Source organism: Drosophila innubila (assembly GCF_004354385.1).
Source record: "Drosophila innubila isolate TH190305 chromosome 2L unlocalized genomic scaffold, UK_Dinn_1.0 4_B_2L, whole genome shotgun sequence".
In the NCBI taxonomy this organism is placed as follows: domain Eukaryota; kingdom Metazoa; phylum Arthropoda; class Insecta; order Diptera; family Drosophilidae; genus Drosophila; species Drosophila innubila.
Genome location: NW_022995372.1, coordinates 12,122,083 through 12,137,210, shown reverse-complemented (window position 1 = coordinate 12,137,210; position 15,128 = coordinate 12,122,083). Strand labels below are relative to the sequence as shown.

Genomic DNA, 15,128 nt, shown 5'->3' with positions numbered 1-15,128 from the left:
ATAAGTTGAGCTTGGCTGATCTGCCTGAGTTTTTGTTGTTGTTGGTGTTACTGTTATTATTATTTTTTTAGTTTTGCTGACGCTGTTGTTGTTACTAATCACTAAACGCTGGAGGCAAAGAACTCTCACTGTGGGATCAAATTTGGGTATTTAGTTTAGCATCAAATTTAAAACTTTAGTTTCTTTTTATATGGCTACCCGAAATTCTTATATAAGTATTTATTTATATCATAAACTCTGTGTCGAAAACAATCCCTGTGTATGTATAAATCGTGACGTTGCGTTAGTCATGAGTCAGTCAATAGCTTCTCTAACTTAATTAACAAATTTAGTATTGAAAACGTCTGGGAAATAACACATTCATAATTATAATTAGAGGTATCTAACTTCAAAAGACTGTAGTTATACAAAATAAATATTATGATATGTGTAATATTTAATTAAAATTAAATTGAAAGAGATTTTTATATTAAAAATTTAAAAGATAGAATATAAGTTAAAAACTAACTATTTTTATGAAAATTAGTTAGTTAGTTAGTTAGCATTATTCTAAAAGAAATCCAACTCTAATTGCATTGAAACCGTATTTCCCTCTTGTTCCGTTGTCCCTTGCATCCATCTACCACTGTACAAGTATCCCATTGCGCTAAATGTCACGCTGTTGAGCATTGGCAATGGCCATGGCCACGCTTAGAATGCCAACAACAAAAGACGCCGCCAATGTGCAACAAAAACAAAAGCCTATGCAAACGGGTCAAAAACTACAGTTGAAGTTGAGAGAGGAGTGGAGTGTATTTGTGTATTTATGTATGTGTTGGGCACTGCGGGTTGTCTGCAGCAATTAACATTGGGAATGGGTCCTAACAGCAGTATGTTAGAGTGTTAACAGCGTGAGAGCCGAAACTGTTAAGCAATGACTGTTGAGCGAACAAAAAACTTTTGCTGCCAACTTGAGGCACGCGTCACTATCAATAACAAAATCGGTAATAGCTGATAGATGGATATGGATACCATTGGCTAAGTTTTCACAAATGTGACAGACGTCAGTCAAAACTGTCAGCGGAAGCGTTTAAGAAAATCGATCAATATATGTATACACTCGTATAACATTTGCCGTATTGTAGATGTTTATATCATTGTCTTGGTCTTGACTTTAAGTTTTAATGAGCTGTTGTTTTGCTCTGTCAGCCATTTCTTTTTCTTTTTCATTATTATTATTTTTGTTTTATGCTTAGCATCTATTTATGTACATATATACCCACTTTTATACTTAAGCTGTGTGTATATTTTGTTGCTGTCTTTTTGTGCCTTTGCCATTAAGCATTTGGCATTGTCTTGGGGAACTGGCGCTAGATAATTGCGTCTAAGTTAAAGCTACCGTTGCCATTCTCTTTATTTTTTGTCTGGCAACTAATCAAATATTTATGCCCTAGCTTTTTACCCAGCTCTTTGGTTGAATAATGTAGAGCTCTCTATTCGTCATTTTCACTTTTATTCATTTTTGCGTTGTTTTCCGGGCAGAGAAACATTGCATAAGCATCAGCATTAACATTGTCAGTGTAACATATTTATGTACGGCCCACGCGACGTATGCGCAATTATCATAAAATTTAAATATTTAATGCAAATGTTAAGAACCCCAAATCGTTGACCCTTTACCACTGCCCAGACACGTCCTTTATTTGTCTATTTGTTTGTTTTTGTGCCCTGACCGAAGACTCATTGAACCTCTCTCGTTGCCAAGTTCAAGAGTTCATTGCAGTCAACGACAGCATCTGTTGTTGTTTTGACCCCAAAGTCAATGCTTTATAAATACCATGCGTTCTACTTGCTTCAAATAGTGTATTTCCTTTCTGCGTATGCAGAGAAGTTTATTCACATTTCTTAGAAAATATAAATACAATTTTCTTGTATTATTACTGGCACATGCTCTCAGGTGAAAAATTAGGTTTTTTCAGAGATCTCTTGATAGTTAAAACTTTTCTTAGCTATGCGATAACACTTAATCATCTAAGTTTTATTTTGTGCCTGAAACGGTTTGATCACAATGATTTTTAAAACCATGAAAATTATTCCCAAAATATATATAAAAGTTTGGTTTTATTTTTTAGATTAACTGTTATTCAAAATTGTTTTCTTAGGATATCTCGTAGTGCAGCAACTGTATAGCTGTCGCATATTTAACATATTTTCTGATTTCTATGCTTATGGCTCTTGTTGCGCTTTTACTCTGCGGTTAAGCCATTCTAACCCTCAACTACCTCTCAATCCCTCTCGCTTAGCGATTCCCTTTCCATCGTTCGGAGCACTTGAAGGTTCCTTGACGCGACGTCTCCAATGCTAAAAACACAATGAAAAATTCGCTTTATGCTTTCGCCTGTTGCCACTACCATTAATTCTATTTGGCCCACACGACAACGTCTGCTCCTTTATGCTCAAAGTCCAGCCCTTCTAAGCCCCTACCAAAAATTAGTGACTACGTTGTCTGCATTTCTTTCTTTCTTTCTTTTTTGTGGTGTCTTGTTTGGTTTTCGAATATTCTGGCATAATTAATGGTCAGCTCGTCAGTTCATTATTCTGGACTAAGGCGTTACGCATAATAATTTGCAATTTATTATTCGATATTTGGCAAGTTCATCATCGGTCAGCAAACAAGTCAGGTGGGCTACAATTTTTCATTACATATTAGTTATACACAAAAAAAAAAAAATTTCTCAATTTTTATTATGTTGCTGTAAAAATATTTCATTTAACAAATTTGTTTTCTTATTGTAAATTTCTAATTATATTTAAAATTGTTAATAATATTATTTTCTTCGTCTATTATTACGTATTCTGTCACACATTTTGCTGTTATTTCAGGTTTTTAAAGCTGTTAAATGTTGTCAGAACTTTATAATGTAACTAAGCCTGGAGAAGCACTTCTTAAGTCTTCTTTGTGGTTGGCCTAATGTAAAATTTCTATTCCGGGTTTAATTAAAATCAAATCGCGCTATGTTTACTATGAGTTCCAAAAAGCTAAGCTATATTTATGAGGCAGACAGAGGCGTAGTCATGTGTACTTTAAAAAGGGGATACTTAAATAAAAGTTGTTTTGTTACTTGCAACAAATGTAGTTTTTACTTGTAACTTAAATGATTTTCTTGTGGCTCATTTAGTTTAATCCCCCTTTCACTAATTTTTCCTGCTGTCCCTGCTCTAACCACAAACCACTCTCGCATCTTGTTGGCAATTTGTTCTACTACTTTTGTCGTGTTTCGTCGCCTGAGACAACATTCATTCAAAGTTATTTTTTTTAGTGGTATTTATATTATTAACAAAGTTTTGAATAAGTGAGTGAGTCGGCTTAGATGAATTGTGTTGGCCACTGTTTAGCGGCAACAAAAACAACTCACTCCGGATAACAATAACAATAAATATTCTGGTTAAGAGGAGAACTCGTTTGACTGTGGCAAGGCCGCAGCTTTTTGGGGGATGACAGCTGCTTACCTGGCCCAGGTCTGAATGATGTTGGAGATTCAGAGACAGCGACATCTGTCAGTTAATGGAGAAAGACGACTTCAACCCCCATCCTGAAGTTCGTTCGGGGTCTGCGGGGGACTTTGAGTCGGTTGGTTTTGCTAAAATTTCCATTTCATTAAATGCATGAAATTTACGAGCTTTCGCGCGTTGCACGTGCACATGTACGTCTCAGAGTTTACGACCGGCGGGGGAACTTTCGAATTTCTTCATTTTGTGGCAATGTTATTGAACCCTAGCCTGGCCTAGACATCGTCTCGTCGCGTCCTGCCAAATGACTTTGAAACAAGAATAATTTCAAATTGGAATTTCAGCATGAATTCACTTTAGGCTTTAAGGACTTTATGTGGCGTCAACAACAACACCAACAACAACACCAGCAACAACACCAACAACAACACCAACAACAGTACGCAAGCATGCAAGTCATAAACTTTTCTCAGAAAATGTCGAGGCAGACAGTAAAAAAAGAGCTGAAAATAAAATAGGAAAATAATTTGTATCCTCCAGATACTTGAAATAGTTTCGTTTCGTTACATTTTTGGCTTGGCTTTGCTTTCTTCTTTATTTCGTTTGGCCTGTACAGACAGGCAATGAACTTAATGCAATTTTTTTTCTTCAATTCTCCAGCAAAGAAAATCAATAAATACGCTTTAAAACACGCAATAAAGTAGGCAGCAGCTGTTCTTCCAAGCAATTAAGTGTAACCTCAATGTTCAACTGAAAACTAAATGCAAACTGCATGCTGTTGTTGTTTCTGTTGTGGTTGCTATAATCTAAAATGACACGGTACCAACAAACTGTTCCAAAAGTATTTTTCCATCTCTCCTATATCCCCCTGAACTTTACCCCATCGTTGGAATTAAAAGCATTAAAATCGCTCGCCAAACTGAACATGCAATTTAAAGCGCTCGTTTGCTACTCGTTGTTGTTGTTTATTTTATTTTGTTGTTGCCGTTGTGCGCACACACATATGTTCATACACAGAGACTGCTCACTGTCATAAACACATACAGTTAGCAGTGTCTAACACACTGGTATTTTGCTAACATTAGGGGGCGCCCCCTGAAATATGCAACGCTTTTTCGTACTCCCAAGCACACGTTTTGCCCACTTTATGGCTCCAAATGCTGCTTTTTTGTCCTGCACTGCCAAAGGGGTTGTTATTGTTGTCGTTGTAGCAGCAGTTGTTGCTGTTGTTGTTGGCTTGCCTTTTGTGCAACGCTAGCCTGGGTGTTTTAATAAACGCAGCCAGTCTCCATGAGCGGGTAGTTTATGTGTATGTGTTTGGGGGAGTGTGTGTGTGTGTGTGGAAAAGGAAGTGTGAGTGGGCCTGTTAGCGGCCCTTTTATCGCTTTATTTTCATTAACATTTTTAAGTTGCTTCAACTTGAAGCTTTAAAGTTGTCACCACAAAAGACGCATGCGTCGCCATTTGCATTGAGAGCGCTTGCTCTGTTAGTTAACCGAGCTCTGTTGATGCGCTGTTACTGTTGCTGTGTGCAATTTAGACGTCTCGTCTCTGATGCTATTTATAGACATTTTCGGCTTATGTTGCGGCTAAAATGTATTTTACAAAGTGGGTATGAGACTTTATATGTATGTACGTACATATTGCGGCAGGGAATAAATAAAAGCAGGGGTTGGAGAAAATTTGGCATTTGTTAAAATACGTATGGGTGTTTTTTTTTTTTATTATTATTTTTCATTTTTTTCTGGTCTAAAAAGCCTTGCTTTATAATTTATAATTTATTCTACAAATCTTAATTTGTAGTGGAATTTTGGGAATATCAATGACAAATATAAATAATGTTTTAAATTTGTTATTTATAAATTATGTTTATTGGTGTACTAATATATCTATTCGTTTTTGGTGCAATTCTTAGTATAAATAATATTTTTTTATAATTAATAGAAACAAAATGAACCAAGGAGTGAGTTAAATGTAAAATACACTATACATTCCCGGTTTTTAATTTTTCATGCCACCTATCGATATCTGCCGACCATTTATCTAATCTACCCATCAAGGCATCCATTTGTACCTAGAACCACCCTCAATCACAGCTGAATTATTAAAGCCTGCAAAAAGAGCAACAAAAACGATACGAAAGCTTTTATTGATTATTTTTTTGTAATATGCTTTCGACATGTTTGCAGTTCAAAAATCTGCTTAAAGACGGCATGAGAATAGGACGATATCAAAGAAAACAAATATCCTGTTATTGCTGTTGTGCTACATTATCATGTGTAAGGTCTGCAAGGTTAGGGTTGAAAGGCGAACATAAGATTAACATATGTTCACTGGAAGTTCCAGCAAATTGTGAGCAAGCTTTAAAGCTTTGTGCTTTCCAGACATACTTATTTACAGAGTACTAAAAACGGATGAATCTGTTGTAATACAAAAATATATAATAAATTAATAAATTAAAATATTCTAAACTATTATTTAAAAATAATGAAGAATTTGTTATAATTTTAATCAGAACTGGCTAATGAAAACAAAGCTCGACTCTTACAGCTGATATAAAAAAGCTTGAGAGCTTTTACATTAAGGGTTGCTGCTGCTTAATTTTCTTTTCGCCTTTTCCATTGGTTTACTTTTGAGCCAACCTGCTGAGCAAGTTATTTCAAACATTCAAAAAGAATAATAATAGAATTGTTTCTGTTAGTAAATAAAGAAACGAAATATTTCTAAATAATTCAAGTTGATCTAAGTATTCTGCAGTGTTGGTGGGAAAGTCGTTGCAAGTTAACAAATTTCAGAGACTACGCATTTTTTCTACGAGTAAAAATCAATAAGCGTGTAAATTTTTGTAAACACGCCAAGCCCCCGAAACGTGCCCCCATACCACCAACAACTCAGTGAGCTGTGTCCAAAAGACCAAGCAATTAGCCGAGTCAACGGAGCGACGTGACCACAAAACCAACAATTGTTACGCCTTTCAAATGTTGTTCAAACTGAAGCTGCAACTGCTGCTGTTGCTGCTGCTGCAGTTGTTGCAACTGCTTGAGGCAGCTGCAGGGCAGCCAGAGTTTGCGGCGCCTTCACATCATCTGACCAAACGCATGGATCTGGAATCGTGCATAGGTAAGTTGAAGAAATAGTCTAAAATATTCCCAACTCATATTATTCCATTTAGGCCACTTTGATGTGCACAAGAACACAATCATACGCACAGGTGAATCCCAGGCCATTGGTGGCAAGTACCTGCAGGGCCTGGAGCTGGACACCTTGGAGGAGTGTGAGCGTCTCTGCTGCGAAACGGATGCCTGTGATGTCTACATCTTTGAGCGAAAGGCGGGTGGTTATTGCTACCTCTTTGAGTGCGGTCCGCCCGAGAATTTCCATTGCAAGTTTACGCGGCATGCGAACTACACGAGTGCCGTGTTGACGCCTCAGGTGCGGAATGCCATTGATGTGGCAAGCACGCCGAGGCCGCAGCTGCCGCATATACCCAGCAACAACATATCGCAGCAGGAGTGGGAGCTGAGCAATCTCAAGCTGAAGCCGGAAGTGCAGCGAGACAAGCCCACAATTGTGGTGGCAATGCCAACAGCAAGTGCTGCATTGCCACTGGGCGTGGCACAGTCTGTCGCAGCAGTTGTGGCACCACCTCAAAGTGGTTCGTACACAGATTGACACACATTCATTATGCAAATGCATATCCACTGTCAACTTTTCCATTTCCGATTTGCCGTTTCCAATTTACAGCTCTCGTTGCGCATTGTGGACGCTTTCAGTTCAGTTGCCACTCGGGCGAATGCATCGCCGTTTACAATGCCTGCGATGGAATTCCCCAGTGCGAAGATGGCAGCGACGAGGGACCGGAAGTGAGTTCAACCCTAAACCACACTCTTTCGATGGCTCATTAACTATTGTTGACCAACTTTTCAGTGCAACGCGGTTGCCTCGGCTCCCCCGAAATCCAACAGCAACAATAACGCAGAGCAATATCAATCAGTGCCGCCCATTCAGCAACAATTGCAGGTAGCTCCGCAATCCACAATACAGCAACAGCAACAACCACAACAGCAACAACATACAATTATGCTGGGACCACCACCGCCACCGCCTCCACCACCGCCTAGGGTTAATAATCGAGAGGATGCTGCTGCTTGGGCCAATCGCAAAATGATTGCTGAGACTCAGCAGCAGCAACAACTGCAGCAGCAGCAACAGCCACAAGGCGAGATTTTAAGTACAGGTAACTATTCAATATATTGTGGAATTTGTACTGCCTAAAAAAATATGTGAGCTAAGTAGATATTTCAAAATACAATATTTTAGAATAAAAACTGTGTACACATTTTTAATACTTTCTTCTAATTGTGTATTCTTTACAATTCAACATATAATCTTACCATGACTAAAAGTCTACCAGTTTAAAAAATGGATGGCTAAAGCTTCAGCTTTTTAAAATATAGAATAATTAATAGATGCGATGTATAGAGAACTTTTTAAACAATTTTTTTGTTTGGATTAAAAACCTTATCAACATTTTTTCTATTCTCCTATAATAATCATCCTTTCTAATCGACTTTTTCTTATAATCTTCACAGAATCCATTTAAATATATTAAAAATAGTTAGTATCTGCTACAATACAATAATAAGATAGTTCAAATTCGTAAGTTTATCTATCTTCTTATAATTAGACTTAAAAATTCCATCTACAAAAACTGAAAACAAGTTGACTGACAACACAAAGAAATTGTTAGTAAAATTGTTGTAAATATTTATTTAAAGACTATAGGAAACGACTTGTAGCTAGACACAAAGAGAGATTCTTGTCTTGTATGTGACATTAGCACATAAATTGCCAGCCAAAGTGCACGCAATATTGCAGCTCCAATTTCAAGTTCCAGTTTCTGCTGCAGCTTCAATGGTCAGTCGCCAATTGGCTGCGGGCACTTGAGAAGTTGCTGGGAAAATGGCAATTACCCATCAGTTTTCATTGTTGTAATGGGAGTCACGTCAGCCAGAATTGATTTACGAGTGTGTGTTAGTGGGTAGGAGTGTGTGTTGTTGTTGTGGTTTCAGTGACTACTTGTAATTAATTCAATTAACAGTGCGTTTAACCATTTACTTCCTCAACAGATGAGCAGCTTAACAGTCACATATTCAATCACAAAGGCGGCCTGCAACTGCAACAACAACAGCCGTCAGCTAATGCCCAGGGGCTGGTTCAGGGACAAGCAGCGTCACCTCCACAATCTCCGCCGCAGTACAATAACAATAATAATAAGAATGTTGCACTTGGCGGTGGCTCTTTGTATGGCATGTCGCTGCCACGCACGGGCATTTATCTGACGCCACCGCAACAGCAACAACAGCAGCAACAGCATCCACAAATTGTGAGTGTAGCACAACAATCATCTGTTGTTAACTGGCCACAAGTTGCAGCGGTGCCAGCTCAAATTTCTGTGCAACAACCACAACAGAGTCAGGGCTTTGTAGCTGCACCACCATCACCACAGCAATCCATGTTGCCCGTGTTGAATGCAGCGCCAACACATGGCAAGAATCAACCAGCTGACGAGGATTACGATGACTATGATGACGACAAGTCCACTGAGGCGCCCAAGAAGGTGAGTTTGCAACAGTAAACAAAGCGATCCTTTAGATTAACTGAGTTCATTCGTTGGCAGAAACAGCGCAAGCATAAAAAGCTCAAGGCCAAGTCTGGTAAAGATCCCATAGAGCTGGCCCTGGAGCAGAATGCACAACCTCAGCAGTTGCCACCGCCTGCTCTCCACGTGCCCGTTGGTCCGGTGCACGAACAATACAAGATGATACATGAGAATCTGGGGCTGGAATTCCGTGATCATGATGGTCGCTCGGAACGTCCTGGAGGCGCTGTGCTTTCTCTAACGCTGGGTCTGCTGGTGACCGCTGCCCTGGCCATACTAATTGGCTGTCGCATGCGCACAGTGGGACGACGAGCGCGTCGTTTAGGTGGCAAGACGCCCTATTCCCAGGAGGCCGATTTTCTGGTCAATGGCATGTATTTGTAATGTGTGTGGGAGGCAGTCCTCGTTGAGTGTGCCAGTCTCGTGTGGGGTGGAATTTCTTGCAGTCATGTGTGGAGGGATGTTTAGCTGTTCCAATTTAGTTAAAAATAATTAATGTAAAACATATTTTATATAAACAATTATATACAAACACATCCATAAATATAACGAATAAAATATAACTTAAAAAAAAAAAATAATGGACTATAGTTTAACCGAAATAAAAAAAACATTTCCAAATCATTTACATTTTTAAATAATTTCCTTTATTTCGTTTTTATTCAAGTTTGCTTATCGTTTATTTTTATGTATTTTTTATTATTTTCTTTATTGAGTCATTAAAACTACAAAATAATAGGAAGTTTATCTTTTTCATGATTTTTTTTTGTATGTAGCTTTGTTGTTGTTCTTTTTTTATATTTTTGTTAAAATACGACGCCAATGTCGCAATTGTTTTTGCGCATTTCCATATACCGTATTTAATTATTTATCAATACACAATTTTTACAGCACGAGAATAGCCAAAGGACAAATTTGACGCTTACAGATATCACATTAAAACAAAAACTAAAGAAAATTGTTTATAAATAACAAAATGGTGTTTGTAATTTGGAAAATATTATGTCTTAAGTGTTGTATACATATATTTTAATTCGTTTATACATCGAGTCTTTCTTTTTATTTAATTTCTATTCATGTTTTGTCAAGAATTTTGTTTTTGTGGCCAGTTGAATTAATTGAATAATGATGATGCCTTGACGATTTCTTGTTGTTTTAATAAGCATATTTACTAAAATAGGCTTTGATTGCTGTTGTTAATCGTTTAGCTCCATATTGACTTAACACTGTACAGATATACTCGTAATGTAAACTAATTGTATTTATAATTATTTATTTATGTAGTTGATTAGTTCATATGCCAATGTGCAGTTTAATGATGCGCTGATTAATGTTTATTATTTCCTGTGGGACTTGTTGTTTGTGTGTGTTGGTATTGTATTTGCTTGTCTCGAAAACAGAATGCATTTTTGAACACAGCTTACAAATTGTTTTTACACTTTCTTCGCTTGAACAATAAATTATACAAAATGTCGAGTATGTGTTTGCGTTGTTGTGTGTAATGAGAAATACAAATAGATTATTATTTCAATATGGTTTTACGGTTCTGGTTTTTGTTGACTGTTGCTTTTGTTACTTGTGTGTGTGTGTGTGTTGTTTGTTGTTAGTTAATAGTTAGCGTACTTTAATATATATATTTATAATTTGCGAAATTTCGTTTCTTGTTGCAGCTTGTGGTACGTGTGTAATGCTGAGACTTGCGCATCATGTTGCGTACCTGGGGGAAATAAAAAAGAAAAGGGTTCAGTGTGGATAGAATTTCAAGGTTTAAACATATTGCAAGTTGCTGTTTTGATCTACAATGAAAATCGATGCTCTTTGTTGCTAATTTCATAATGAATTTGAACTTAAATTTTTAAGCTATGAAGGAGTTCATAGAAAATTATAAAAAATTTTATATTTTTAAAGGCATAAATTGTATTATTCATTCCTCCCAACTTCAAATATGTTTAAATTATGCATTTTTGTAGAAGTAATTTTCATTTCAAAATTCGAATATTGGAATAACACAATTTTTTCTATTCAAAAAATTGTTATTTACATACTAATACTATAATGCTTTATTTCTTTTCTACAAAGAACATATTCAATTTTTTTTATATTTCTGGTAAATATTGTTTCTTCGAAAGTTCTAGTTATTGCCATTTCGATATATCTAAGTTTACTCACCGTTTTGTCCAAAGACGCGCAATTCTATCGTGCTCCTCACGATTCTGCAAATATTGCGTAGCAATGCTGCCGACCAAAGGATCAGCTGCAAGAAATAACAATTAAGCATGATGGAGAGTTAACAATTGAGCAATTATACGCACCAGGATTACAATCTGTGAGCAGGGAACAAATCGAGAGTAAAACTTTTGATATGGTCAGCGCTGGCGACCAATTGTCCTTCAATATGTCCAGACAAATGACACCCTGGCTATTGATATTGCAGTGATAGATGCGTGTGCGAAATGTGACTTTGGGCGGTTTAAATGGATACTCAGGCGAGAAGTGTATGTCCAGAAAGAAGACGCCACCCTCATACACTGATCCAGGTGGCCCCAATATGGTGGACACCCATTCATAGAGATTGTCCCCCTTGGGACCGGCACTGCAGTTGGGCGGCGGATCCAATGTGATTTCGGCCAACTCCTTCTGTATGCGCTTGGCCGAGGTGCCCAGTGCTTTGGATATTCTAGGCGTTGACTTCGTATCCTTACGCGGCTCATCACTTGTTGCCGTCGCCGTTGAATTGTTACTGCCGGAGGCAGCATTGCCGGCTGTAGTGCCGCCATTCGTATTGGCACCTCCACGTCCACGTGCTGGGGTCCCGGATGCTGTGGATTGATTGTTGGAGGCATTGCTGCTGGAGGAGCTGGCGCTGGATGTGGCTGCAACGCTGGAACTGGTGGCACTGCTGCCGGCACCAGATGCCGTTGCTGGAGTTGAAGACATGACGCTGCTTACAGTCTTTTTTTTAGTTCCTTGTCTTAGTTTCTCGGAAGGCTACAAAGAGAAAGTATTTTGTAAGATTTATTTTTTCTGCTTTAATAAATAAATATAAGACCAATTTGCTAATGATAGAGGCACTAAATAAGTAGTTCTGGCAAATTAAGTAGTATAAATGGTACTTCTCAAAACTACATACAAATTCGAAAAAACAGTTTGGTTTAATATGTTGATTCATTTTGCATAAAATGATGAACAACTGAAAGTACTTCACCCGATTGGAAACAGATAGGTCAACACTGGCGACTACCAAGTTAATATACTACTTAAAATGGTACTTTCTCAAAACTAAAACGAATTCGAATTTGTTGGTTTAATAAATTGATTAATGTTGCTCAAAGTCTGACGAAATAAGGATCCACGGAGTAAGTAGTTCACCCGATTGAAAACAGATAAGCCAACACTGGCGTGTCTTTTGCGACCGGTCCTTGACTCGTTTCGCAGTGTGATAAAAAAGTAGCAGCAAACAATCTGCAAAATTGAGAGTCCTAAAGTCTCATGCCACAATCTATTCATGTAAAGCCCCATCGGATTAAATTTAATCACCGGAGCGCTTTGCCCGTGCAGAGAGGCGCAGAGGCAAGCGGCCATTTTGGCAAACGCTGCAGCACGCAGAGAGGCAGCGGCGACAGCGACGTCGACGGAGGCAGCGGTTGGAGTTGCCATTGGCCATGACAAAGCGTTTGCCGATTTTGTGCATTTGATTTAACATTTAATTATAGCACCACACTCAAATGTAAGCAGGCATCAATTTGTTGGTTGCACGCGGTTGCAGTTAAAAATCAATCAGCTCAACGCAGACATTTGCAAAACTCTCTGCTGCTGCTGTTGCCGTCGCGTCGCTGCCTCTCTGCCCGCTGGCAATCGTATGATTGCACAATTTCAAGCAATTACACATTGTCAATTTGAGACAAAGAACTGCACGGAGTTAAACGTACTACACGCACCTTTAAGCAAAAAAAATTTGATTACTTTTACGTCGCGAAAACACTGCAAAATTGTTCTGCTCCCTGCTGTCGCGCTCTCTCTCTCTCTCCCACTTTGGTCTTTCGCACAGTCTCACGCTTGGCCGCGTTTATTCGGCTGTTCTTTGTTTGGCGTGTGTTGTCAAACACAGTTCACTTTTAACTTTAATTGTACCGGATAGTATTGCTTGCTAAATTGTAACTTCGTTAAATTTTGCACAAATTGTTGTTAGGTTTGGTCGTCGTCGGTCAGGCAGACAAGCGGTCGGCCGCTTTGATGTTTCTTTTGTTGTCAATTTGATATCGATGCAGTGTGCTGTTATCGATAGTTTGATGAAGCGTTTGCAAAATATCGCCGGTAGCGGTTACTGCAAAAATGTATATCGATACTTTTGAAGCAAACAAATTTACATTTTATTTAAACTTATCAGTTTCTTATTACTAATAATAATTGTATAATGTCAAAACTTTACTTTGTTTCCATATTTTCGACATCGGCTTTTTTCGATTTGAACACACGCACAGTGTTATCGGCACCTCCAGAAACAATATATTTTGGATTCGACCAGTCAATATCCAGAACTTTTTCGCCATGTCCAAGCAAATCGTATAACGGCGCCTTAGGACTCCTGCAGTCCCACAGCTTATTCTGATTATCGTATGCTCCCGAAACGAACAGAAACTCCTCGGTAGTCGACCACATAACCGCTTGCACCCAAGCATTGTGGCCCAGGTAGGTATTACGAACCACAGATCCCTCTGAAATGGAATATTAATTTATGTATTTATATGTCATTCTCTCTATCCAAGCTTAGAGTTCAACCTACGATTTGTTCGTGCGTCATATAAGCGCAGATTCTTGTCCGCCGATGCGGTGACAATGAGGTGATTCAATTTGGAATAGCTGGCATCGAATATGGACTTGTTGGTCGATATTTCCGTCTTGATTCCCTCCAGATTAAGATCCCACACTTTGAGCGTATGATCCCAGCTGCCAGTAAGCAATGTGCTGCCGTCCATCCACTGCACAGATGAAATGCTCTCCCGATGACCCTGCAGTGTCATTTTTGGCGTCTAAAATGATAAATTTGCATATAAGTTATGTACAAATTGGTACATTATGATGATCATACTCTAACGCCGCTCTCCTTGGCACGCTTTGAAGTACCCTCGCCGCTGTCCTCCAGTTCGGCAGACCACACCTTCAGCATCGTATCCCAGGAACCGGTGGCGAAGCGTTGAGCATCTGGACTCACACAGACGCTGTCAACGCCACGCTCATGGCCCTTGCATACCGAAATGCATTCCACGGCATTCGAGTCAATGTTCCACTGCCATATCATCGCTGTTTGGTCCTGTGAGGTGGACACAAAGCGTCCGTTGTCGTCATCCAACGATATCCAGTCAACGGCTTTGATGGGCGCCGTGTGACCAGGTATTGTGAGCTTGTGTTTACCCTTCTTGGTCCAGATGTTAATGGTATTATCGTAGCAACCGGTCAGGATCCATTTACCACATGCCTTCACCGCCGACACCCAATCGTCATGGAGCAAACAATCCTGTGGCTCTGGTGCGGGAAAGCGCTCCACATACTCAATTTCAATGGCGTCCTCAAAACTGATTGCCTTCTCGCGCAAATGATCGCATAATCTTCCCCGCAGATACTCGTCGAACACAAGAAAGTCAAAGTCAACGCCATCGACGCCTTTATTCTGCAGCAAGGCATTGAGGAATATATTCAGCTCGGTGGTGGACACACTGCCTTCGATGGCGTATGGAACATCCGGAACAGCATAACTAAAGGATTGTGATTACTTTTATATTTATAATTAAATTATTTTTATTGTTTTTTTCAAACTCACTGTTCTTGCTTGGTTTTCAGGTGCACCTGCACCTGCCCCTCGCCGTTCTCTGCTTCCATATTCAGGCACACGTGCGTTTCGATGCGGCTTTGTTGTTGGTCTTTTTTGTTAGTGTTCTTTAGCTGTGGGTGAACTTTTCAGTTTATTTTTGATTGGAGC

General features: G+C 38.9%; 3 protein-coding genes across 5 annotated transcripts; 1 reads left to right on the top strand and 2 right to left on the bottom strand.

The window, feature by feature from the left end:
* Positions 1-6,077: 6,077 nt before the first annotated feature.
* On the top strand, positions 6,078-9,640 carry LOC117780468 (low-density lipoprotein receptor-related protein 11). 2 transcript variants are annotated; one of them, XM_034617017.1, is made up of 6 exons: positions 6,078-6,609; positions 6,662-7,144; positions 7,234-7,352; positions 7,417-7,726; positions 8,619-9,109; positions 9,176-9,640. In XM_034617017.1, the coding sequence occupies exons 1-6, from the start codon at positions 6,468-6,470 to the stop codon at positions 9,533-9,535; spliced, it is 1,905 nt and encodes a 634-aa protein (XP_034472908.1). In that variant the 5' UTR covers positions 6,078-6,467; the 3' UTR covers positions 9,536-9,640. The 2 variants fall into 2 exon arrangements, with proteins under 2 accessions (XP_034472908.1, XP_034472907.1); XM_034617016.1 differs by having other exon boundaries at positions 6,079-6,609; positions 9,170-9,640.
* A 616-nt stretch (positions 9,641-10,256) lies between these two features.
* Positions 10,257-13,412, bottom strand: LOC117779996 (ubiquitin-conjugating enzyme E2-24 kDa). 2 transcript variants are annotated; one of them, XM_034616358.1, is made up of 4 exons: positions 13,115-13,412; positions 11,464-12,139; positions 11,321-11,405; positions 10,257-10,868 (listed from the first exon to the last, which is right to left on the bottom strand). In XM_034616358.1, exons 2-4 carry the CDS (start codon positions 12,086-12,088, stop codon positions 10,856-10,858), a joined length of 723 nt encoding a protein of 240 aa, XP_034472249.1. In that variant the 5' UTR covers positions 12,089-12,139; positions 13,115-13,412; the 3' UTR covers positions 10,257-10,855. The 2 variants fall into 2 exon arrangements, with proteins under 2 accessions (XP_034472249.1, XP_034472248.1); XM_034616357.1 differs by having other exon boundaries at positions 13,090-13,411.
* Positions 13,413-13,522: 110 nt separating this feature from the next.
* LOC117779994 (ribosome biogenesis protein WDR12 homolog) lies at positions 13,523-15,104 on the bottom strand. Its single transcript, XM_034616356.1, has 4 exons — positions 14,970-15,104; positions 14,241-14,904; positions 13,935-14,181; positions 13,523-13,866 (listed from the first exon to the last, which is right to left on the bottom strand). Exons 1-4 carry the CDS (start codon positions 15,026-15,028, stop codon positions 13,577-13,579), a joined length of 1,260 nt encoding a protein of 419 aa, XP_034472247.1. The 5' UTR covers positions 15,029-15,104; the 3' UTR covers positions 13,523-13,576.
* Positions 15,105-15,128: the final 24 nt, after the last annotated feature.